The sequence below is a fragment of the Heterodontus francisci genome, chromosome 32 (genome assembly GCF_036365525.1).
Source record: "Heterodontus francisci isolate sHetFra1 chromosome 32, sHetFra1.hap1, whole genome shotgun sequence".
NCBI lineage: Eukaryota > Metazoa > Chordata > Chondrichthyes > Heterodontiformes > Heterodontidae > Heterodontus > Heterodontus francisci.
Genome location: NC_090402.1, coordinates 45,095,658 through 45,121,578, shown reverse-complemented (window position 1 = coordinate 45,121,578; position 25,921 = coordinate 45,095,658). Strand labels below are relative to the sequence as shown.

Sequence of the window (25,921 nt, the reverse complement as noted above, 5' to 3'; positions counted from 1 at the left end):
ATGGCTTTTATTAGTCACATCAGGTGTGCCCCAGGGCTCTATCCATTAATCCATGCAGCCACTAGGTCACATAATTTATAAACAATGCATCAGTTTTCTCATATATGCTAACAATGTCCGACTTTGGCTCTCTGCACCATGTTTGACTCCTCAACTACTACTGTGCTGTCCACCTGCTTAATTGATATGAAGTTTTTGATGAACAAGAATCTCTAACCATTGAGTTAGGTTCTTGCTTAAATCTACACACCTAAGTACACAATACCCAGTCTATCTCCAGTAGCTCCCTTGGATTAAGCCTGATGGTGCATAGCCTTAGTGCCCTGTTTGACTTTAAACTGAGCTTCAAACCCGACATCCTCATCACCACTAAGACTCTCTAATTCCACCACTGCAACATCATCTGCATCTGGTTGTATCTCACCACTTTGCAGCTGGGATGCTTATTTATATCTTTTTCATGTTCACACTTGATTGCTCCAATGCAGTCTTTCCTGATGTCCCGAGTTTTACTTTCTTCAAATCGCACCTCATGCAAATTTGCACTCTCTCTTGCACCACTTCCAATTTCTCTCTCATCTATTTTGCTCATCTTCACTGGCTCACTAGTCACCTACAGATCAGTCTCAAAATCCTTGTCCTCACCACAAAGTCATCCAAGACCTGACCCCTACCTATCTCTTCAGCCTTTTCAACCTTATGTTTGCATACAACTCTCCTGTCCACTCTTCTACTTCTGGCTTCCTTTTCATCCCTGCCTGTCTTCGTTCCAGTTTTTTCTGTAGTCCTCAGCTGTTTTGGCTTCTCCCTTTGGGCCATTCTACCCAGTTCCCTCCTCCTTACCACCTCTTTCCTCTTTCAAATTCATGCCCACCTTTCCCAGAATTCGAAGTTTGAAACTCTTCAATCAGGATATTGCCCTGCCACAGTACCAAAACAGTTCTTATCAAAATCAAAAATGACATCCTATGTGACTGTTACACTGGTAAACATCCCTTTTTGACCTGTCTGCAGCCTTTGACAAGGTTGACCATACCATTTTCTGCCCCATCATCTAGCATGCGATTGTTTCCATCCTTATCTGCCCCGTCATAGCCAGAGAATCACCTGCAATGACTTCTCTTCCCACTACTGCACTGTTACCATTGGTCCCCTACAAGGATCTGTCCTTGGCCCCTTTCTATTTCTTATCTACATGCTGACCCTTGGCATCATCATCCAAAAACACAGCATCAATTTCCACATGTACCCTGACGACACCCAGCTCTACCTCACTACTACCTCTATACTGGATGAGCCGAAATTTCCTCCGACTTAATATTGGGAAGGCACAAGACATTGTTTTTGGTTCCTGCTATAAATTTCATTCCCTAGCCACTGTCTGCAGATGAACCAGACTGTTTGCAACTTTGGTGGTGTATTTGACCCTGAGATGAGCTTCCGATCGTTCATCTGTGCCATGTTTCCACTTTGGTATTGACTCCGCCCTTACCTCAGCTTATCTGCTACTGATAAACTCATCTATGTCTTTGTTATCTCTAGATTAGTCCAACACACTTCTGGTCAGCCTCCCATCTTCTACCCTCCATAAACTTGAGGTTATCCAAAACTCTGCTACCCATGACCTAACTCGCACCAAATCCCGTGCACCTATCACCACTGTGCTCACTGACCTACATTGTTTTCCAATTAAGTAATTTTAAAATTCTCATTATATTTTTCAAATCTCTCTTTGGCCTTGTCCCTCCCTATCTCTGTAACCTGCTCCAGATCTATCACCTTCCCAAATATCTGTGCTCCTCCAATTCTGGCCTCTTGTGCATCCCCGATTTTAATCACTCCACCATTGGCCGTGCCTTCAGCTACCTGGGCTCAGGAATTCCCTCGCTATCCTTAAACCTCTTCATCTCTCTACCTCACGTTTCCCCTTTAAGATGCTCCTTAAAACCTACCTCTTTGACCAGGCTTTTGGTTATCTGCCCTAATATCTTGTTATATGACTCGGTGTCAAATTTTGTTAGATGGCATTCCTGTGAAGCTCCTTGGGATATTTTATTATGTTAAAGGCACTATATAAATACAAGTTGTTTTCCAAAAGCTTCCTCACAATCTACATCCTCTATCTTGCTTCAGGTAGCTACCCTAACCTCCCTTCCTCCCAGTCTCCTACCCTTTCTGCCTTAGTCAAGCACTTCAGATATTTTGTTCCATTAAAGATCGCTTAGGTTGTTTTATGAGAAATCTCTCGGATTGTCAGACAACTCCCTGGCACATTGTGTTCAGACATTGTGCATTGTGTGCCAAACCCTGATAAACCACTGATAAATCTCAGTAAAACTTTTTTTTATCAATGTTAGAAAGCATTAAAGTGCTTTGTGAATTGTATTCCCCATCAAGAAAATGGAGCTGAATGCTTATTGGTGGTGAGAAACTGATCAAAGACATTACAGGAAATTCAAAATTGTGCATGTTGAAAATAAGCTCAATGCGCTAGTGCAAGACTGTAATCTAATCTTGGGTCTAAGCTAACTATAAATTGGTCTAGCTTCTCGGTTGTGATTTTTTTTAACCTTATTTGAATTCCATTCAAGAGAATACAGTCCTGTAAGTCACCCTGCGGTATCCATTATCTCTGTCAGCTTCCTATTCTTTAGGAGTAGTTTGAGATTGAAAACCTTGTGTAGGGCTACTGGTTACTACCACTCAATCATTGTACATTGAATTTCAGCAAAACATCTCCTCGAAATAAAGATACAAATTTTGGAATCCCAGATTGTGCAGAGCAATAAAAGGCTCCCGGTTGTACACAGAGCCTATTGTTGTTGCTGAGGGCACACTGGAATTAAGGGTCCAATGTTTGTTGCTGTTATGGCACCATCAAAGGTATCACCATGACATTGTAAAATGAAAATTTGTGATTGGTTGTTTTAGAGCTATAAAACCAATGTTTAATTTTGGTAGGTTTTTTTTATAACAATTGATCTTTTTTAATATTTGTATTGTCTCTAAGTTTTCTGATTGCTTGATAAAAGATCTGAGGATGCCAACTTGCATCAATTACACATAGTGAAATATTCAGAGTAACATTTCAGTTTTACTTATGTATTTATGAACGTAAGGTTGAACAAATGAGAACAGGCTATCCAAAGACAATTGTAGCCTGTTTGGTAGGATCTGGAATACTGTAGTTCAGTTTCGAATGATCCAGATTACAGTAAGCCAGTTTGGTAAGATTCATCTCTTGCTCTTAAATTCCATAGTTATTCAGACCAGTGGTCATGGTGAGGGAGGCCTGCTGCTTGCTAGTATCTACACTCGAGTAACATCAGAGAGATGTGACCAGTCTGACCATCCTGACAAGGGTCTGACTGGAACACTATGTGCCAGGAACACCAAAGAAGACTATTCCATCCAAAATGCTCCTTAATCTTCTGCCTGCCAGACTCTCCTCTAAGCAGTGTCTTTAACTTTTAATTTAAAGGCTGAATCATTCAACCATCGAGGGTTTTCTGGCCTATGAGTTGAAAATTAGTTGCCCACTCTTATTGAGCATCATTTGTCTAGCAGCTACACTAAACAATTTAATAAGCCAACTGTCTTAGTTCGAATTGTCTGTCAGTAGCAACCAGTTATGATACCATTTCCAGTATAATAAAAAAAATCTTGTACTTCTATATATTTAAAATGATACCCACTTTAATTTTAATTAAATTGCATTCAGCTTGTTTGCTTTCCCAGGTGATTATCATGTCCTGTTCTCCTCTCTAAGTTTTATATAAAACATCTCCATAATAAACCAATTTGATTCCCATTATTGTTTTAGAAACTCCATGTTCTAATGTTTTTGGAGTGATTGGCTGTAGGTTTGGCTTCACTTCAGCACTTATGAAAACTCAGTGATCCAAGGGCCTAAAAGATGATCCAGGAAAAATGACTGTTGAGTTGGTAGTAGGATTGCTGAATTGAAGTACAAATCCCCAGGTTGAGTCATTCAGTTTGTCAGTTATCCACTGTCTCCTGATATGGGTACATTTAAATTTGTTTTTCCCATTCAGTGTCTGTCCCTCCTGCTAATTAAACCGTGCCTTGTTTTTCTGCATTCCTTGTAACTTTTAAAAGCAGGATAACGGCCTGAAGTTTAGTTTAAATATATGATGCTGTGGCAGTCTGAATGCTGTATATTCAAGCGCAAAATGAAATGAAATTTATTTTTCTGTGAGTGAAAGAGCAGTAGCCGTATGAGGAAATTCTAAGGAATCGTTCTTAAAGGCAGTAAAGTTGGTGCTAATGTTTGGTGTGCCATTGTGTGTTGGTGTCAATATTCCACGCAATGGCTATTAATTTGTGAATTTTCACCATGACTGCTGTTTCTTTAAAGGGTCACCCAGCTTCTTGAGCGAATCAATGAGGTTGTGGAAGAGAGCAATCTGTTCGATCCTGGTCGTCGAGGCCTTGAAGAAGAGCTGGAATCGCTACGGCGCCATTTGGAATCAATGAACAATGATCCAAGCTCAGTGGAAAACCACTTCAATAACAGTAAAGGTAAAGAACACTTATTTAGTATCCATCTCTTAGAAGTGTAAAGTGAGAGCTGTAACAGGATGGAGGAGACAAACAAGCAAAGGTGCAAAATCAGATGCTGCAATTAAATTGTGAGACCGTATTGATTTAGGACCCCTGGGAAAAAAACATGGAAGAAATGTTTTGGCAAAATGTAATGTCTGCACTTAAAACAAACTAGCACTTCTCAGTTATCTGTAAGTCATCATTTTAAATCTAAAATCCATAATATCTCAAATCCTATAATCCTTTCCTTGCACATGTGAATGAGTATATATTTTTTGTAACTTTAAGAACCAAAACAGGTAAACACAGAGACAAACAAGCCCATACCAAACTCACCAAAGTAAGACTTGCACTGTCAGAGGTACAAGATTTTCCTTGGATTTTTCCAGGAACTGAGGCAGAAGAATTTTATTATGAAAGCTGATGCATTTAATATTAAATTTGGAGTTCATTTTAATGGTGCCTGCTGTAGTGTTCATTTATTTTGACATATAGATCCCTACAGGAAGAATCTATTGCGTATATATGTTTGTCTATGTGTGCTTGTATGTGAGTGTGTTTGTCTGTCTGTATGCTTTGTCACTGTGGGTGCATGTCTGTGTGTGCACTGCAAAAGAGAGACTAAAAATGTTTGTATTATGTCCACTGTTTATATTTCATGTGACCAAGTGCTGCAGCCTATTTTACATTTTAAAGAAGTCATGGAGGTGACTTTCTGATGGAGTTCTGCATGGACTAATTTTGTTCCTTCATACCCTAATTCCTCCAGCTAAGTTCATAGCAATTATTTGAATTGCTTGATTTTTAAGAAACTTTAAAAGACATATCGCACAGCACAAAAGGTGATTTGCCCCACCTTGGATGAAGCACTGAGGGCCGCAAGGGCACAGAATGTACTCTGCATGGAGGACATCAATGTCCATCACCAAGAGTGGCTCAGGAGCACCACTATTGACTGAGCTGGCCAAATCCTGATGGACATTGCTGCTAGACTGGCCCTACAACAGGTGGTGAGAGAACCAACACGAAGGAAAAATTCTTTGACCTTGTCCTCACTAATCTACCTGTCGCAGACACATCTGTCCATGACAGTATTGGTACGAATGACCACGGCACAGTCCTTGTGGAATGAAGTTTCGTCTTCACACTGAGGACATCCTCCATCGTATTGTGTGGCACTACTACTGTGGTGCTAAATGGGATATATTAAGAACAGATCTAGCAGCTAAAAACTGGGCATCCATGAGGCACTTTGGGCCATCAACAACAACAGAATTGTATTCAACCACAATCTGTAACCTCATGGCCTGGCATACCCCTCACTCTACCATTACCATCAAGTCTAGCCCTGGTTCAATGAGGATTGCAGGACAGCATGCCAGGAGCAACACCAGGCATGCCTAAGAATGAGGTACCAACCTGGTGAAGCTACAACACAGGACTGCGTGCATGCTAAACAGCAGAAGCAGCATGCTATAGACAGAGCTATGTGATGCCACAACGAATGGATCAGATCAAAGCTAGGTGATGCCACATCCAGTCATGAATGATGATGGACAATTAAACAACTAATGAGAGGATGATGCTCCATGAACATCCCCATCCTAAATGATGGGGGAGCTCAACACATTAGTGCAAAAGACAAGGCTGAAGCATTTGCAACCATCTTCAGCCAGAAGTGCCAAGTGGATGATCCATCTCAGTCTTCTCCTGAGCTCCCCAGCATCACAGATGCCAGTCTTCAGCCAATTCAGTTTACTCCATGTGGTATCAAGAAACGGCTGAAGCCATTAGATACAGCAAAGGCTATGGGTCCTGACGCCATCCTGGCTGTAGTGTTGAAGACGTGCTTCAGAACTAGCTGTGAACCTAGCCAAGCTGTTCAGTATGCTGGCATCTTCATGACAATGTGGAAAATTGCCCAAATATGTTTTATCCACAGAAAGCAAGACAAGTTCTTGATCCAATGCTCTGGAATCCCCTCCCTAAACCACTTTGCCTCTTGACCTCCTTTTCCTCTTTTAAGACCATCATTTAAATCCTCCTCTTGGACCAGTATTTTGGTCACCCCTGCTAATACCTCCTTCAGCTTGGTTTCCATTTTTTTCATTGTATCTTGGTGAAGAACCTCTTATTTTTCTGCATTCAAAGGTACTAGATAATGCAAGTTGTTGTTTTGCTGTATAGGTTACTTCTGCTTATATTTAATTCTCGTAATAAATTGAATTAGTACTTTTAGTCTGAACCGTGTGTAGTATGAAATCTTTATGATTCTCAGTTAACAAAGATAACAGGATTAGATGGGTATTCCTTACGAATTTCAACATTTACCTATCAGTACATGGGTATATTTTTAAGCCTAGAATATTCTATTCTTGTTCACTGCATGCTGTAAGTTTTGAGTTTTAGATCATAGGGAACAGTTTGCCTTTGGAATTTGTCATTTGAAGTGTGCTCAGGCAGAGGTCTGGGATTGGCCCCAATTGCAACAGGAACTAATTATTCCTGGAATCACTCTTTCCATTAATACGATTGTGAAGAATTTTCATTCCATCATAGAACTTGCTGGACTGCTCTTCATCCCGGAGAAGTAGATAGGAGCATTTTTGAATCTGTTTCGAATGTGAATGCTGGTAATCAGAATAGAAAAAAGAAAATGCTGGAAATGCACAGTCGTTTATTCATGCAGATCCAGCTGTAGATGAGCAGTAAACTAGCGGCTACGTTTGATCATGTTTTTCCATTCAACTCTCCTCCATCCTCTGCTCTGTCTATTTATTACTTGAGATTCTTAGATGAAGGACCAAAGACCTTCAGACAGGCAATACTGACGTTGAACTGGGTTGAAGTGGAGAAGCATGAAATTAAGAAACGGTGTTAGGAAAGAAATAAATTTGGATTTTTACAGCATCTTTCATAACCTCAGGATATCTTAAATTGATCCATAGCCAATGAAGTACTTTCGAAGTACTTCACAGTTGTATTGTAAGGAAATGTGGCAGCCAGTTTGCACACAGTAAGCTCGCACAAACAGTAATGAGCTAATGACCGGATAATCTATTTTAATGATGTGGTTTGAGGGATAAATATTGACCAGAAAATCATGAGAACACCCCTGCTCCTTTTCAAATAGTACCATGGGATCTTTACTTCCACCCTAGAAGATAAGGTTTACAAAAACAAATCTGTCTATAAATCTATTGTGATCTTTCTTTCCCCAACCCATTTCTTCCCCTCCCCTCCCTCAATGAAAAGAGTTATCAGTATCCCTACTTTTCAACTCTTGGCTCTTTGTTTATGTACAGATTCACGTAACGAGCCTAAGGTTGCAAATTATATCTTGGCTTAACCTTGGCATTACAAATATTCTTGGAGGAATAAGGGAGAGGAGGAGGGGAAGTGGGCTTCTGAAATTGAGGTGTGCAGGAGCAGGTAATGTTCTGGATAAACTGCAGAATCCATTCCCAGAACTTCTTCAGCTGCTTCACCAATGACGTACTCTCCATCATAAGGTCAGAAGTGAGGATGTTCGCTGATGATTGCACAATGTTCAGCACCATTCGCGACTCCTCAGATACTGAAGCAGCCTGTGTCCAGATGCAGCAAGACCTGGACAACATCCAGGCTTAGGATGCTAAGTGACAAGTAACATTCGCACTACCCAAGTGCCAGACAATGACCATCTCGAACAATAGAGAATCTAACCATCTCCCCTTGATATTCAATGACATTACCATCGCTGAATCCCTCTCCATCAACATCCTGGGCGTTACCATTGACCAGAAACTGAACTGGACCAGCCACATAAATACTGTGGCTACAAACTTATGTCAGAGGCTGGGAAATCTGCGGCGGGTAAATCACCTCCTGACTCCCCAAAGCCTGTCCACTATCTACAAGGCACAAGTCAGGAGTGTGATGAAATACTCTGCACTTGCTTGGATGGGTACAACTCCAACAACACTCAAGAAGCTCGACACCATCCACAACAAAGTTGCCCACTTGATTTGTACCCCATTTACCACCTTCAACATTCACTCCCTCCACCACTGACGCACATAAGCAACAGTGTGTACCATATACAAGATGCACTGCAGCAACACACCAAGGCTCCTTAGACAGCAGCTTCCAAACTCACGACCTGTACCACCTAGAAGGACAAGGGCAGCAGATGCATGGGAACACCACCACCTCCATTTCCCCTCCAAGCCACTCACCATCCTGACTTGGAACTATATCACCGTTTCGTCACTGTCGCTGGATCAAAATCCTGGAACTCCCTTCCTAATAGCATTGTTGGTGTACCTACACCTCTAGGACTGCAGTGGTTCAAGAATGCAGCTCACCATTACCTTCTCAAGGGCAATTAGTGATGGGTAATAAATGCTGGCCTAGCCAGCGACACCTACATCCCATGAATAAAAAAAACATTCTAAGGTAAATGAGTTAGCCTGTGGCTTCTGAAGATGCTGAGATTCATCTAAATGGCAAGAAGAAAACTGAGGCATGAAATGAAAAAACTCTCCTGATGACCCAAAGAAAGAAAGACTTGCAATTATATAACACCTTTCACAACCATCTCAAAGAGCTTTACAGTCAATGAAGTGCTTTTGAAATGTAGACACTGTTGTAATGTATACCCAGCGAGTAAAGGCTGATAGGGCACTAATCCTGGTCTCAGCTGGCCAAGCAGTAGGACTACTACAATTGATCTTAGTTTCCTCTCCCTAGTACAGGACGCTAACAGTCAGGGTTCCCACTCCCGATTGCTACTCAGTGACTCCTCCTGCGAAACTGTCCATGTACAGAATGTCGAGTGAGGACAGCAACGTGCATTAATACTTAAATCTCCGTGCTCACACTTGAATGTTCATTTGGATAAGTTACTGGCAGGTAGCCTGGATTTGTGAAACTATGCCCCACATCAGTTAGTGCCTTCGGGGAAGAAAGATCTTGCATTCACATAATGCCCTGCATATTCTCAGGAAATCCCATTCTCAGTAAAATACTTCTGAAGTGCAGGTGCTGTTGTTTTGTAAGCAAACGTGGCAATTCTTACACAGTAAAGTCTCAAAATAAGATCTGTTATCTGTTCATTTTGGTGGTGTTGATTGAGGGATGAATGTTGTCCAGGACACCTGCTCTAATTTGAAATATTGCCTTGGGAGTTTTGCATCTACTTGCAACAGATAGACGAGGGCCTTGATTTAATGTGTCATCTGAAAGATGGCACCACTGACAATGCAGCACTGCCTCAGTAGGACCACAGAAGCAGTCTAGATTACATGATGAATGGGGTTTGAATCCATAATCTTATGACTGAATTTGAGAGCATCAACGCTGAACCAAACTGGCACAAGCTGGCCAAGAGAAAGACTTCTTGTGACTGCTTCAGAATATTTGTGGTGTCCAAAGCTTGTGTGTGGTCACTGTTGGAGCCAGGAAGAGAAAGTCCTTAAGACAGCAGTCACATTTAAAGGGCGGCTAAAGTAGAAGCATCATGACTTTAAGTTTTATCGGCATTGGGAGCAGGATTTTAACCTGACAGTTTCTAATAAACAAGGGTAAACTTAATTATGTCTGCCAGAGACTGTGCATTTCAAGTTGGGGGGTCTTCATATTTATATAAAGCCGCCATTTCATGTAGACAAATTTTTTTTGTTGCTGTGCAGTTTGAGTTGGCAACAGCACCATATGCAGCAGTTGTGGTACTTCTGTAAACTCCCTTGACAGGAGTTGGTAAAAAGACAGCACTGTGGTGTCAAACAGTGGGTTAGGAATCAGGAAAAGAAGTGAGAGTATGAAGAATAGTGGTGCAGAAAAAAGAAATAGTTGCATTTATATAGCAGCTTTCCCAACCTCATGCCCAAAGTGCTTTATAACCAATGAAGTAGTTTTGAAGCATAATCACTGTTGTAATGTCGGAAACATGGCAGCTAATTTGCACACAGCAAGCTCCCACAAACAGAAATATGATAATGACCAGATAATGTGTTTTTGTAATGATGGTTGAGGGATAAATTTTGGCCAACGTACCAGGAGAACTCCCTTGTGCTTCTTTGTAATAGTGTCATGGGATTTTGTGCTTCCACCTGAGCGAACAGATAGGGCCTTGGTTTCATGTCTGATCTGAAAGACTGAACTGAAGTGCCAGCCTAGATTTTGTGCTTAAGGTGTGCAGGAGGAAGGTGCAGTTTTGACTTTGGCGTTCTCTTTTCATTTCAGGTTGGATGAAGCAGCTATAAGGTCAGGGAAGGTGGTGGGCAGTGGGGATTTTGGTCTGGGTACAATTATTAGCAGTTCAGGAGAAGGCCAGGTGAGTTAATTCAGCAGGAATCAAGATTGGCTGTTTCCCCTTGTCTGCCTATTGCAAAAAGACAAAGGGAAGGTACACAGTACTAAATATCACCTCCATTGTTCAGTGTAAGAAGACTAACAGCATTCTGCAACAAACACTGAAACAGAAAAATCCTTTTTGTTTTCACTCAAAAAGCCAAAAAGAAAGACTTTTTTTTGGCAATACCAGTCTTTTCCTTTACAATACATTCACTTAAATGTCAGCTCTGGAAGCAGTTGGTTAGATTTTTAATAGGGACATTCTGCCTCTCGTCTGCACCCAAATGCTTATTTCAGGAAATCTGAGTGTAGAACAGTTTGGTATTCAACTGCATGTAATTTCAGTTGCTGCAGCCTCTTCAAGTGCAGCCACCAGGAGAGGACATTTGGAGGCCGTGCTATTTGAGTACAGAACAACAGGATCCTTTTTTTTTGCATAGCTCTCACGTTTCAAGCTGTGTTCAGGTGCTAAGCCCAGAAAAGTCTATCTAGTATTTCCCTACTGAAACTGAGCATCTTACTTTGTTTGAGAAAATAGTAGCTTTATTCACTGTTAGGTAGTTGTAAAAGTGGCAGGTTTACAGGATTCAGACACTTAATGAGTCTTGCCAACATTTATCGTGCCTCCTTCCTCGCCGGTGTGTAAGTTGGCCTTTTGACATTCCTATTCATACCCATGTGTGGCAGTACCAATATCTGGAAGACACCGATGCAGAAAGAGAACCTGTAGAATTGTTTGGATCACTCCCTGTTTCACGGCAGTACAAAAATGCTGTCATTGTACACCACCTTTTAATAAAGGAAATAATTCCTTTCCTTCAAAGGGACTCTTGGTGCGGTGAATAATCATTTCAGGTTTAACATGTAAAGTCATTAGCTGACCTGGTGTGATCCTGTTGAGTTGTGACGTGTGAGGGATATTGATGGAATGCATCCAACAGCTTCAGACCAGCTGAGATAGACTGGTAAATACTGCCTGCAGTGTTTGTGTGGGCAAGAGTCTTTCACAAACAACCTGAACTGACAGCTCTGCTTTACATAGAATTACATAAAATTTACAGCACAAAAAAGGCCATTCGGCCCAATTGGTCCATGCCAGTGTTTACGCTGCCAATGAGCCACCTCCACCCTTGCATTAGTGCATCCTATCAGCACACCTTTCTGTTCCTTTCTTCCCTATGTACTTACCTAGCTTTCTCACTAAATCCATCATAACTACTCCATGTGGTAGTGAGTTCCACATTCTAACTGCTCTCAGGGCAAAGATGCTTTGAGCTATCTTTGCTCTGTACTGCCATTAGGAAACTTGCTTCAGTATAGCCATACTAGTGTCCAATGCCTTCTGTCAACTTAGCAAGTGGTCCTCGCTCACGTGGAGAACTAGACAGTACAGTCAAATACTACCATTATCAATCATTCACATGCTCACATGGGTCACTGGACAGCAATCAAGCTGGAATCCTGGCTGATTTCTTTTTATACCCTCCTCCCTAGCCTAGCTACACTGAGGCTAATACCGAGGTAGTATTTCAGCTGCTGCCCCAGCTGAGGTTGATGAAGTCATCACTGAGTGGGGATTGAACTGGGATCTCTTGGTTTGTGTGACTCCTGCTACACCTGATGGGTGCATTAGGCCTCAGGAAGCTCGACCTATCCTTTTTAAAGAAATAATTGACAATTGAATATAAATTGCAGTGATTTCAGCGGCTGAATAATTAGAATACTATACTTAGTTTTCTGAAGACCAGTGACTAAAAAGGACAGCATTTTCTTGAAAACTACAGATAAAATAAATGTGTAGTGGTGTTATATGTGGAACAGTGCCTCCACTTCCTCACATTGAGTCCTTGATCTTTAATTTTGTTCAACCTCCAGTAGCTGATGAGTGTTCTTTTGTCTGCAAGCTAGGGACTCTAACTCGCTATTACTTTAGCTGAGTAAATTCATAACTAATTGACTAATTAAGTAAATAAGGTGAAATAAATAAGGTTAGACAGACATGGCAGGGGTGGTGATGTGTCATGCCTGCAACATGTGGGAATCTGAGGAATGCATTACAATTCTAGACAACCATATCATGCTGAGCTGGAGTCTGAGTTGTAGACATTGTGGAGCATCAGGGAGGGGGAGAGTTACCTGGACTCTTTAATCCAGGAAGAAGTGACACGCCTCAGGTTAACTAGAACTTTAGAGTTTATCAATGGTCGGGGACAGGAGGGTGTGACTGCGAATCAGGCAGGTGTGGGGATCCAGCATGTAGTGTTGGACGAGTCTCAGCCCTTGATTTTTATCAACAGGTACAAGGTGCTTGCTGCCTGCCTGGATGAAAACAAGGATTGTCGGGTGGATGAGCAAACTGACCATGGCACTATGGTGCAGTACGCCATTCAAGTGGGGGGAGCAAAAGGAATGTGGTAGTATTAAGGGACAGTTTAGTCAGGGGGATAGATACCATTCTCTGCAGCCGCGACTGGGTGCTCTAAAGGTTGTGTTACCTGTCCAGTGCCAGGGTTAAGGACATCTCCTCGTGGCTGGAGACAAACTTGGAGTGAGAGGGTGAAGGATCCAGTTGTCGTGGTCCACGTAGGATCAAACTAGGAATTATGTTCTGCTGAGAGAGTTTGAGGAGTTAGGGTCCAAATTAAAAAGCAGAACATCAAAGGTAATCACCTCTGGATTGTTACCTGAGACATGTGCGAATTGGCATAGGGTCAAGTAGATTAGAGAAATAAATGCGTGGCTCAAAGAGTGGTGTATGAAGAAGGGTTTTGATTCATTGGGCATTGGCACCAGTACTCAGGAAAGCGAGAGCTTTTCCATTGGGATGATTTCCACTTAAGTCGGGGTGGAATCAATGTCCTGGCAAATTGTATAACTGGGCTGTGGATAGGGTTTTTAAGTAATGGAGGGGGGGGGGTGGTGGTGATGGGGCTCTTGTGGGGGACAGTTCATGTGAAGGGAAATGTCAATACACAAGATAAGGGCTCATGGAGTTGGGGGTAATATATTAGTATGGATAAAGGATTGGTTAATGGACAAGAAGCAAAAAGTGGGCATAAATGAGGCATTTTCAAGTTGGCAGGCTGTGGAGTGCTGCAAGGATCAGTTCTGGGGCCTCAGCTATTTACAATCTATATTAATGACTTAGACGAAGAGACAGAGAGTAATGTATCTAAGTTTGCTGATGACAAGCTGTGAGGAGGACACAAAGAGGCTGTAAAGAGATATAGACAGGTTGAGTGAGTGAACAACAAGGTGGCAGATAGAGTATAATGTGAAGAAGTGTGAGGCTATTCACTTTGGCAGTAAGAATAAAAAAGCAGAATATTTTTTAAAAGGCATGAAACTTGTAAATGTTGACTTTCAGAGAGACTTGGGTGTACTCGTACAAAGAACACAGAAAGCTCCATGCAGATACAGCAAGCAATTAGGAAGGCAAATGGCTTGTTGGCCTTTATTGCAAGGGGATTGCAGCACAAGAACAAAGAATAGGGAAGCCTTGCTACAGTTGTACAGGGCTTTGGTGAGAACACACCTGGAGTACTGTGTACAGTTTTGATCTCAGAAATTTAAAGAAGGATATACTTGCATTGGAGGCAGTACAGCAAAGGTTCACTAGATAGGTCCCTGGGATGAGAGGGTTGCCCTATGAGGTGCAAGCAAATTGGACCTATATTCTCTTGAGTTTAGAAGAATGAGAGGTGATCTCATTGAAATATACATGATTCTGAAGGGGCTTGACAGGCTAGGCACTGACAGATTGTTTCCACTGGGGATCTCGAACACACAGTCTTAGCAGGCAGGAAAGTGGAGTTGAAGCCCAAAATCAGCCATGATCATACTGAATGGTGGGGCAGGCTTGATGGGCTGTGTGGTCTGCTCCTGCTCCTATTTCTTATGTTCTTATTAATTGAGTGCAAAAAAGGTTTACCAGGATGGTACTGGAACTGTGAGGTTATACCCATCAGGAAAGGATGCACAGGCTGGGTCTCTTTTCTTTGAGGTGATCTCATAGACGTCTTTAGAATTATGAAAGGTTTTGATGGAGTAGACACCGAGAGAATGTTTCCACTTATGTGGAAGAGCAAAACTGAAGGCCATCAATATATGTTCTTCCTACATCCTGTTGCTGTACCAATTAAGGAGAAAGATGACTGGACAGGAGAACTGCACGCTTATTATTCAAACAGTACAACAATGATTATTCAGTGAAACAGGATGATGGACAAAGGAAGGCCTTAATTAATGTCAAGAAAATGAAGGTGTAGTTTCCAGATTCTCCTTTTAGCTATTGGTTGAAGTGAATCCGTGTACATTTAAGAAATGTAAATATAATGTGCTGTCGATTGTAAGGTTAGAAGAGGGATTCACTTCATCAACCAGTTCCTCAAACTCAATCCATACTTTTCAGCAGGAAAATACATCCCTTTTCTTCATGAAGTGTTAAATGTAATAAACAATTTGAAGCCTCTAGGGGCAAGGTCCCCAATGAAAGGTGACTTTTTTTTTCTCTTGCCAATCTCCTGTGTATCTATGCAAAAGGCTTTCATTCTTTGTAATGCTTTCATTGAATCATAGAAACGTACAGCTCAGAAGGAGGCTATTTGTCCCACATGCCTGTGCTAGCCCTTAGAAAGAGCAGTCGTGCTTTGTCCCACATTACTGCTTTTTGTCCATAACTGTAAGTTCTTCATCCTCAACTCGCTTTTAAAATAATTTATGGAATCACCTTCCACCCACCTTTTCAATTCCCTCCTGTACTTTACATAATCCTCTTGGATACTAGTTGAACCTTGGCTTCTGACATTTTTCATAAGCATCCTTTTTCGTGCTTTATTTGAACTTTTATTTGCCTTGTCATTCAGGGTGCCTTAGCTTTGAATGCTCTACCTTTTCATTCAAAAGGAATATGCAGCTTTGTACTAAACAATCTCTTCTCTGAATGCCCTCCGTTGCTCAGTTACTGTTTTATCCTGGAATCATGTTTCCAATCTGCCTGTGCTAGGTCCCTTCTTAAATCACTGAAATCAGGTCTTCCAGAGTTGAGCATCATTACGTTCATTATTTTCCATAATTACTTTAAGCTGAATTATGTTGTGTTCACTGTTAACTAGATGATCTCCTTCTGTAACACACTCCACTTGCCCGAATTAATTTCCCAGATTCAGGTTTCTTCTGCTTTCTTCCTTGTTGGATTGAGAAAGTTATCCTTTGCATCAGAAATTTTTCTTCCCTATCCTTAGCACTCTGTTTTTCCTAGTCTATATGAGGGTAAATAAAGTCACCTAATATTACTACTACATTTTTGTTACACACCTTTGAAATTTGCTGCTCTATCTCCTTCTCATTGTTAGGAGAACTTTGATTGCAGCTGGAGTATATTTGTAAGCCTACCTGGTGACAGATCATGTTCTCTCTACAAATAAATACTAGCTTTGCAATAGAATACAGTTTTTTATTCTTGCATGGAATGTGGGTGTCGTTGACAGTCCATCGCTTGCTAGGTCATTTCAGAGGGCAGTTAAGAGTACGTTGCTGTGGGTCTGGAGTCACATGTAGGTCAGACCTGGTAAGGACAGTGGATTTCCTTCCCTAAAGGGCATGAATGAACCAGACGGGTTTTTATGACAACTGAATTTAAATTCCACCAGCTGCCATGGTGGGATTTGAATCCGTGTCCACAGGTTATTACCTGGGCCTCTGGATTACTAGTCCAGTGACATTACCACTATGCCCGCAAGTGTTCTACTAACAGTGGTTGTCTAACATGTATAGGCATATAAATGGTAAAAAGGTGTCCTATAGGCATAAAAATAATAAATGGAGAATTGGGGCCAATTATGGGCTAAAAAATGATTTATGCATAGAGGCAGGGAGCATGCCTGAGATACTAAAAGAATACTTTGCATCTGCATTTACCAAGGGAGATGCTGCCCAAGTCATCATGAAAGAGGAGGTCGTTGAGATGCTGGAGACGCTTAAAGTTGATCAGTCATCAGGGCTGGATGAGATGCATCCAAGGATGCTGTGGGAAGTAAGGGTGGAAATTGCAGAGGCACTGGCCATAATCTTCCAATCCTCCTTAGACAGAGGGGTGGTGCCAGAGGACTGGAGAATTGTAAATGTTACACCTTTGTTCAAAAAAGGTATAAGGATTAGCCCAGCAACTACAGGCCAGTCAGTTTAACCTCAGTGGTGAGAAAGCATTCGGAAATGATAATTCTGGATAAAATTAAAAGTCAATTGGACAAATGTGGATATTGAAAGCCTCTCTGATAATGTTAAGGACAAATGGTGTTTAACTAAGTTGCTTGAGTTTTTGATGAGGTCACAGAGAGGGTTGATGAGGGTCATGTAGTTAATGTGGTGTACATGGACTTCAAAAAGGCATTTGATAAAGTGCCACATAACAGGCTTGTCAGCAAAGTTAAAGCAATAGTGCAACGTGGATACGAAGTGGGCTGAGTGACAGGAAACAGAGCAGCAGTTTGTTTTTCAGACTGAAGGAAGATATATAGTGGGGTTCCCCAGGGGTCGGTGTTGGCACCACTGCTTTTCTTGATCTATATTGTCGTGAAGACCCCCACCTGCCAAGATGGACTCATATTATTTTCATCATATGAACATTAATTTTAAGCTGTTGCTGGAGTGAACAAATTACTTGTTTTGCAAGAGATCACCAGACACTTGGCTGGAGAACATTTGCATCCTAAAAGACAGTGCTTGGAGAGACAAAGGAATTGCTCACTGATTCAATTAACAGACATTAGGCTGGGCAATGGTGATCCAGATCTTGTCGGGGTGGGAGAGAGCATTACACCCCACCACCGAGAGCTTTGAAATCCACAAACGAAAGAGTTTGTTGAAAAAAACTTAGTCACATGACTAACCTGCTGGTCAACTTGGAGGTTTGAATTGTGCTCACAGGACAGTTTGGGGTCAGATTGCAGTTTGCAACTGAACCTGGAACAAGACAGCCTCTCTCCTGGCTGGCTCTCTCTCACTCTCTCTCACTTTCTCACAAGCCTCCGGACCCACTGAAGACACGTAAACCTCAAAAGAGAAAAGACTCCTGCATCGAAACAAGTTAAAGCGTGCACTGGGCCATAACGAGCAGCAAGACTTACCGGCAACCAAAGACTCAACATCAAACTCAAAGGACTGTAACTACAATCCATCTATTGCCTCAAACTTTTCCTCTTTTTTCTTTTCTACTTTTTCTGTCTCTACCTGCATGCTTATCGTGTATGCATGCTAGCGTGGTCACGTCGCATATTCATAGTCGTTAACTGAATTAGAGTTTAAGATTAGTAAACTTCTACTTCTAAACTTCTTGTTTAAATCAAAGAAAACCTGTCTGATTTGATTTTTTTGCCTTGCAATTGGAAAGCAGTGAACAAGGATTCACTGAGAGGAAGCTAAAAACACGGTGTTTTTAAAAATTAAACCCTGTTACAGTTAAACCAGGCAAAGACTGAGCGGGAACCGCTAGACCCCTTCTCACCTGGTCATAATGATCTAGACTTTAGTGCACAGGGCACAATTTCAGATTTTGCGAATGACACAAAACTTGGAAGTATTGTAAACTGTGAGGAGGATAGTGATAGACTTTAAGAGGACATAGGCTGGTGGAATGGGTGGACAATTAGCAGATGAAATTTAATACAGAGAAATGTGAAGTGATTCATTTAGATTGGCAGAATGAGGTGAGGCAATATAAATTAAAGGGTACAATGCTAAAGGGGGTGCAGGAGCAAAGGGACCTGGGTGTATATGTGTACAAATCATTAAAGGTTGCAGGGCAGGTGGAGTAAGTATAAAGCATACAGGATCCTGGGCTTTATAAATAGGGACATAGAGTACAAAAGCAAGGAAGTTATGAAGAATTTGTAAAAAACCCTGGAGTATTATGTCTAATTCTGGGCACCACATTTTAGGAAGAGTGTGAAGGCATTAGAGGGAATGCAGAAAAAGTTCACAAGAATGGTTCCAGGGATGAGCGAATTCAGTTATGTGGAGAAGCCGGGACTGTTCTCCTTGGAGAAGAGAAGATTAAGAGGATGTTGATGGAGGTGTTCAAAGTCATGAGGATTCTAGACAGAGTAGATGGGGAGAAACTTGCCGTTGGCGAAAGGGTCGAGAACCAAAGGAAACTGATTTAAGATAAAGCCAAAAGAAGCAATCGTGACATGAGGGAAAACATTTTTATGCAGCAAGTGGTTAGGATCTGGAATGCTGTACCTGAGAGTGTGGGGGCTTTCAAAAGAGAATTGGATAAGTATCTGAAGCGAAAAAGTTTGCAGGGCTGTGGGGAAAGGAGGGGGGAGTGGGACCAGGTGAGTTACTCTTCCAGAGAGCCGGCACAAAAACGATGGGCCAAATGGCCGCTTCCTGTGCTATAACCATTCTATGTTTCTATGTAGCAGTTTTGGCATTCACCTGGGCTCTGTGCTCAAGCGATAATAGAAACTGTATAATGCAAACATCAAGAGTTGTGTTTGATGTGTTACTGTAATACAATGCCAGCATGGTTCAGCAACCACAGTCTTGCCTTGGAGTCAGAAATTTGGCGTTCAAGCCTAGGAATTGAGTACTTAATGTAAACTGTCAACAGTGCAGTACTGAGGGAGTGTTGCAGTTGGAGATACTGTTTTCCAGATGAGATGTTAAACCGAGAGCCCGTCTGCCTTTTAGAGGGGACATACGAGATCCCCGGCACCATTCAAAGAAGAGCAAGGGAGCCTTCCTAGTTGTGCTACAATCATTTATCCTTGAACTAATGCCACAGAAACAGATTATTTGGTCATTTATCTCACTGCTCTTTGTGAGATATTGCTGTGCACAAATGGGCTGCCATGTTTACATAGGTAACTATAACAATTGCACCAGAAAAAGTGATTCATTACCTGTGAAGCTCTGTGTGACATTTGGAGGATGTAAAACGTGCGATGTAAAGGCAAGTTCTTTTTTTTTATTACCAATGGGTATAAAATCGTACATTATGGGTTGAATTTTACTGGGAAGGCTGAAGTCCTGCCACCAGGGTAAAAAGCGTAGGCGACCCCACTATGGCCGGCAGCAGGAGCTGGGGAGGTGTGTTGCTGGCAGCAGCCAATTAGGCAGTCACCGATTGGGCTACCATCCAATTAATTAAGGATGGCGGCCCGCCTCCAAGAGCTACCGTCCCAATCAGAGGGCCGGCAGCTCAGCAGCCTTGGCAGCACCACTGCTAGCAGTGGCCATTGCTGAGGCTGCGGCTGCAGGGCAAGGGTGTCCTCGAAGAGCAGTAAATGGGGTTGGGGAACGCCAGGGCTAGGCAGGCAGGCCCCAGCGAGTAGGGGTGATGGTGGGGGAATTGTTAAGTACTGGCGGCGCTGTGGCCCTGGGGCTGGCCATTGCTGCTGGGGGGGCCCCTCCGAGGGCCATGCTGTGCCCAAAATGGAGGGCACCCCTGGAGTCCGCTGGGAGGTCGACAGGTTTCACTGGACCTCGGAGGTGGGAAGTAGCCCTTAGTTGGCTGCTTATGTGGCTCAACACCTCCCAGCCTATCCCCAAAGGGCCCGTAAAATTGTGGCATTTGCATCCAGGACACCAGTAGCTTCTCTATTCCTTGGTTAGCACTTCAATGAGAACCTCTCCCTCATATTAGCATAGCTTGATCTCCTGTGTTTAAAAGGCTCACAGATCTGGAGAACACCACATTTTAGAGCAAATATAAGTGATATTTCAGAGTATTTATTCAGCTAAGCTATTGAAGAACGATTGAGAGCATCTGGGCTTTTGATGAAGCTGTTTCTCGAAAGTGAAGGTGAATTTCAGTCACTGTCGTCTCCTAAACAGGACCATGTAATTTACTTATACCGGTGGTGACTTACCGGGCTTCGGTTGTATAGCTAATTGAAGTGAGTGAATTAATGTAATACAACCACAGATGTCTCTCCTCTTCATTGTGTTCCTGAAGAAGTTTCTAAATTGTAATCTTTTTATTTTGAATTTGATATCAATATGCAGCAACTTTCAGAGTTTAAAGCTTTGGATTTAATTATTTTGCCTTTGCTCCTGTATCTCATTAGGGTTCACTCTTGGATCAGTTGTAAAAGACCGGGATGAACTGCAGCACTTCTTGACACACAACTTGTCCATGTCCAATGAAACAGCTGGACTCCTATTAGGATCAAGTGTCAATTTGAAGGAGGTAAGAGAAATAAGAATGAAATATAAACAGAAAATGCTGGAAATACTCAGCAGGTCAGGCAGCATCTGTGAAACGTTAACTCTGTTTTTCTCTCCACAGATGCTGCCTGACCTGATGAGTATTTCCAGCATTTTCAGTTTTTTTTTTCAGATTTCTAGCATCCGCGGTATTTTGCTTTTGAATAAAAATGAAATGTCTGGATGACCAGATGAATTTCAACACCAGTACCTGTTTGGGAGTAACGGAAAGAGGCGGGTGCATGGGCAAGTGCACTGTTACATAGATGTTACTGTAAGAGACAAAAGCAGGAACATCCAATCCTCAATAATGGCATTTCTCTCCTGATTGTCCTCTGGTGCATGAACTGGCCCATTTTACCAGTATGTCAGAACATACATTTACCATTGAGACAAGAATTTATAAAATTTTATGCAGTTATTTTTGCGGTGAGGGATTGTTTAAGGAAATGCACAGAATCTTGAGCAAACCCATTGTAAGTAAGGTTTTATTTTGCTTGAGTTATGGTATTTTCTGGGTGAAGTTATTTGTTCTTTGCGTGAGTCGATCTACAATTGGAGAATCAGGAGATTGATTTAAACCCTGTTCACTAATTGTGCCAAAACAGCTGCTGATTGGAATCAGGAAAGAAAATGTAATTTAAATAAAATGTCAGAATGGCTGCGTTTTCCTATCTCTACTGTCAGATGTCCCTCGATTCAAGGATGATGTCTACTCAGTCGTGAGTTCCTGCCATGAATCGTCATGTGACTAAGCAGGACAATTTCTGACCCCCAGATCTTTGGGCACATGGGGCAGGATGTCCCACGAGGTAGTGGAATCTGGAGTGGAGGACTTGCTTCCTCTTCTTCTCTGCCATTGCTCTGCCTCATCATTAAGCCATTGGGAACACTGTATACTGCAATCCAATTATTTATTTTGAGCAGAGAAGCGAAGCTGGGTAACTGGTGCACAATTTTTTTTTTAAGCTACTCATAGGCAGAGGTGTCATACCTAACCTTCAAATTTAGCCCTATGGATGAAATAAAATACGCTGAACCTCATTTATAACATAGAATATTTTCTTTTTAAGAGAGGCTTCTGCTGATTTTCAGTTTTGCACTCCATCTCCTTGCAAGCGATCAAAATAAACTTGTCAATGTCAACCCAAATACTTCCTGCTCATTAATATTACCCTGTTTCAATGCATACCATGATTGCAATCATTTTTGGAGTATGGAATGAACACCAGGGTTCCTCTTTATTTAAAACTTGTTGGGGTAGATCTTAACTGTGTGATAGTTTAAGGTAATACTCTAAATCATTGATATATACCACAATTGATAGTACTGAGCCCTGCAGAACTCCAATGGAAACAACCTTCCACTCACATTACCCTTTGCTTCCTGCTGCTGAGCCAATTTTGGATCCAACTTGCAACTTCTCTTGGATCGCCTGGGCTCTTAGTTTTCTGACCAGTCTGCCATGTGGGACTTTGTCAAAAGTCTTGCGAAAATCAATGTAGACTACATCAAATGTGCTACCCTCATCGGCACTCCTTGTTACCTCCTCAAAAAATTCAATTAAGGGTGCCAGACATGACCCCTTATCAAATCCATGCTGACTGCCCTTGATTAATCCATGTCTTTCTAGATGACTGTTTATACTGACGCTCAGAATTTTTCCAGTAATTTGCCCACCACTGAGGTTAAGTTGTCTGGCCTGTAATTACTCGGTCTTTCCCTTTCTCCCTTCTTAAATAATAGAGATGGATTTAATTTGTTAGTTTACTTGAATTTGGCATCTCTGGAGTCACTTTTTGATTCTTTGTGCTGTTTTGAACAAAGTGCTGGCTGCTCTGTATATGCAATTGTCTGATCTGAGATCTGTGATTAATTACAGGTCAGAATGAGTCTCTTGTAGGTTTTGTCATTCGCACATGTGTGGGCCTAAAACTAGTTGTCACCTGCTGAATTTTCTTTTACTTATTCAACTATTCAATAGCTTACATTTATATATTATGAGTCATTTGCAGGGTCTTTATTTCCTGTTGTCAGGACTTTTGGTCACTCCTTTTTCATCTTTTCTTATGCGATTTTGTCAACTGTCACTGTGTAGTTCGAGGCTCAGACTACTGGGCTTTGCCAAGCAAGTTTCTGAATCTCTCTCTCTTAGCTCCATCAGCATCTTGCATCTATTATGGATTTAAAATGGGGAGTGGTTACAATATTCTAATGGTATTGTGCCTTTGAGTGTAATGTTTTGCCACCTAGCATTATGTGACCAGCAACAAAATCCTTTATGTCAGTTCTAACAGCAGCTCTTAACATTTGCCATAGTGCATCTTATAAAGGCAAGTCAAGGCAAGTCCATTATACTTACAGATGTCCATGTCTTTATGTTCCCTTTTGCTCCTGGCACTCCTGGCCAGCCTCCCACCTTGCACCCTCTGTCACCCTGAGCTCATCCAAAACTTTGCTGCCTGTATCAACTTTTCCCAAGCCCCATAAGAACATAAGAAATAGGAGCAGGAGTAGGCCATTCAGCCCTTCAAGCCTGCCCCGCCGTTCAATAAGATCATGGCTGATCTGTCCCAGGCCTCAACTCCTCTTTCGGGCCTTCTCCGCATAACCCTCGACTCCTCGAGATTTCAAAAATCTGTCTACCTCCTCCTTAAATACATTTAGTGACCTAGCCTCCACAACTCTCTAAGGTAGGGAATTCCAGAGATTCACCACCCTCTGAGAGAAGGAATTTCTTTGCATCTCAGTTTTAAATGTGTGACCCCTTATTCCCCTATCAGTGGAAACATATTCTCAACATCTACCCTGTCAAGTCCTCTTAGAAACTTATATGTTTCAATTGGATCACCTCTCGTTCTTATAAAGACCTAACCTCTTTAGTTGTTCTTGATAAAGACAACCCCTTCATCCCAGAAATCAGCCTAGTGAACCTTTTCTGAACTGCTTCCAATGCTAGTATATCCTTCCTTAAATACAGGGACCAAAACTGTACGCACTACTTCAGGTGTGGCCTCACCAACACCCTGTACAGTTGTAACAAGACTTCCCTATTTTTAAACTCTAACCCCTAGCAATAAAGGCCAACATTCTATCTGCCTTCCTAATTACTTGCTGCACCTGCATGATAACTTTTTGTGTTTCATGTACAAGAGCACCCAGATCCCTCTGGACTGCAGTATTTTGTAGTCTTTCTCCATCTAAATAATAATTTGCCTTTTTATTCTTCCTACCAAAGTGGATGACCTCACACTTTCCCACATTGAATTCCATCTGTCAAGTTTTTGCCCACTCACTTAACCTATCTATATCCCTTTGCAGATTCTTTGTGTCCTCATCACAACATGCCTTCCCACCTATTTTTGTATCGTCAGCAGATTTGAATACACTACACTCTGTCCCTTCCTCCAAGTCATTAATATAGATAATAAATAGTTGAGACCCTAGGACCGATCCTTGTGGCACTCCACTAGTTATGGCTTTCCAATCTGAAAAAAGATCCATTAATCCCGACTGTCTGCCTTCTGTGTGTTAGCCAATCCTCAATCCATGCCAACACACTACCCTCAATACCCTGAGCTCTTATTTTGTGCAATAACCTTTTATGTGGCACCTTATCGAAAGCCTTCTGAAAATCCGAATACACTACATCTACCGGTTTCCCTTTATCCACTCTGCTTGTTATATCCTCAAAGAACTCTAATAAATTTGTCAAACATGATTTCCCTTTCATTACACCATGTTTGATTACATTATGTTTTTCTAAATGTCCTGCTATTTCTTCCTTAATAATGGACTCTAGCAGATCCCAGTCACCCATCACTTTTGTGCTCGCTGATATACATTGGCCCCCGGTTCAAGCAATGCCTCAACATTAAAATTCTCCTCCTTGAGTTCAAATCTCTCCATATTCCCACCCCTCCGTATCTTTGTAATTTCCTTCAGCCCTCCAACATAGGAGTAGGAACAGGCCATTTAGCCCCTCGAGCCTGTTCTGCCATCTAATGAGATCATGGCTGAACTGCGACCTAACTCCATATACCTGCCTTTACCGTTATCCCAAGATACCTTTGACGAACCAAAATCTATCAATCTCAGTTTCATCAATTGCTGTTTGCAGAATAGAGTTCCAAACCTGCCACCCTTTGCGTGAAGAGGTGTTTCCTAATTTCACTCCTGATAGGTCTGGCTCTAATCTTTAGACCATGTCCCCTAGTTCTAGACTTCCCAATGAGCAGAAATAGTTTCTACCAATCTACCCTATCTGTTCCCCTTCATACCTTGAAAACATCGATCAAATCACCCCCTAAACCTTCTAAATTCCAGGCAATACAATTCTTCTTTATGTAATTCTCCTAGATCTCTGCTCATGTTCAATTCTGGCCTCTTGCACGTCCCAATTTTCATCACTCCACCATTGGCAGCTCTGCCTACAGCTGACTGGGCCCTAAGGTCTGGAATTCCCTCCTTAAATCTCTCTGCTTCTCTACCTCTCTTCTCCTTTAAGACGCTCCTTAAAACCTACCTCTTTGACCAAACTTTTGGTCACCTGTCCTAATATCTCCTTATGTGTCTCAATGTCAGATTTTGTCTGATAGCACTCCTGTAAAACACCTTGGGGCATATTACTATGTAAAAGGCACTATATAAATGCAAGCTGTTGTTTTTGCCAAGTAACGTAGTTGCTGCTCCTGGGGCTCACTGCATTCACCAGCCCTTCAGTTTAATGGCAATATGGATGTTGCTGCTGATACTGTGTCTCGCTTCTCTGAGTACTTCGAATAAATGGCTAGCCTGATCATTGGGC

The 25,921-nt window shown here is 41.9% G+C and overlaps 1 protein-coding gene across 4 annotated transcripts in view; it reads left to right on the top strand.

Moving 5' to 3' along the window:
• Window positions 1–25,921, top strand: part of abca2 (ATP-binding cassette, sub-family A (ABC1), member 2) — a 585,325-nt gene that overhangs the window by 221,212 nt on the left and 338,192 nt on the right. For all 4 annotated transcript variants that reach the window (XM_068012728.1, XM_068012729.1, XM_068012727.1 and 1 more), the window contains 2 exons: window positions 4,379–4,542; window positions 20,976–21,097. In XM_068012728.1, the coding sequence (XP_067868829.1) occupies window positions 4,379–4,542; window positions 20,976–21,097 (286 nt within the window). The remainder of the gene's footprint in view (window positions 1–4,378; window positions 4,543–20,975; window positions 21,098–25,921) is intronic.